The sequence below is a fragment of the Nestor notabilis genome, unplaced genomic scaffold, assembly GCF_000696875.1.
Source record: "Nestor notabilis isolate BGI_N333 unplaced genomic scaffold, ASM69687v1 scaffold18913, whole genome shotgun sequence".
NCBI lineage: Eukaryota > Metazoa > Chordata > Aves > Psittaciformes > Psittacidae > Nestor > Nestor notabilis.
The window spans coordinates 1218-1586 of record NW_009922562.1 but is presented as its reverse complement, the minus strand read 5'-3'; the positions used below and the strand labels follow the sequence as shown (position 1 = coordinate 1586).

Sequence of the window (369 nt, the reverse complement as noted above, 5' to 3'; positions counted from 1 at the left end):
ACTCCGCGTCGCTGTCTGCCAGCAGGATCAGCCGTGGCCTGGCCCTGCGAGCCCCGAGCAGCAGCACGGGGTGAGTCCCTGGGGCCGGCACCCTCTCACCTCGCCAGGCAAGAGGAGGAGGGTGAAGCCCAGCCGTGCACGGTCTCCTTTACCCCTCTCCTCCTGCCTCTGCTGGGCCGCTCTCCTCTGCAGCGCTCTCCTTCCCCAGCTTGCAGAGGTTCATCTTCGTCTCTAGGGTCATCTGCAATGAGCCGCTGTAGGTGACCTCCATGTCCACCCAGAGCCCTGCCAGGAGAGGGATGGGGGGAGCTCCTGTCAGCTCTGCAGGGGCTGAGCCTGCCGAAACCTCCCTGCTGCAGGGGCTGGGGC

General features: G+C 66.9%; 1 protein-coding gene across 1 annotated transcript in view; it reads right to left on the bottom strand.

Annotated features, from left to right (window-relative positions):
• The window catches only part of LOC104403530 (testis-expressed sequence 2 protein-like), a gene marked incomplete at its 5' end in the record, with an annotated part of 3104 nt that overhangs the window by 1589 nt on the left and 1146 nt on the right, over positions 1 to 369 (bottom strand). The window contains one exon of the mRNA XM_010011704.1: positions 153 to 285. Coding sequence (XP_010010006.1) covers positions 153 to 285 — 133 coding nt within the window. The remainder of the gene's footprint in view (positions 1 to 152; positions 286 to 369) is intronic.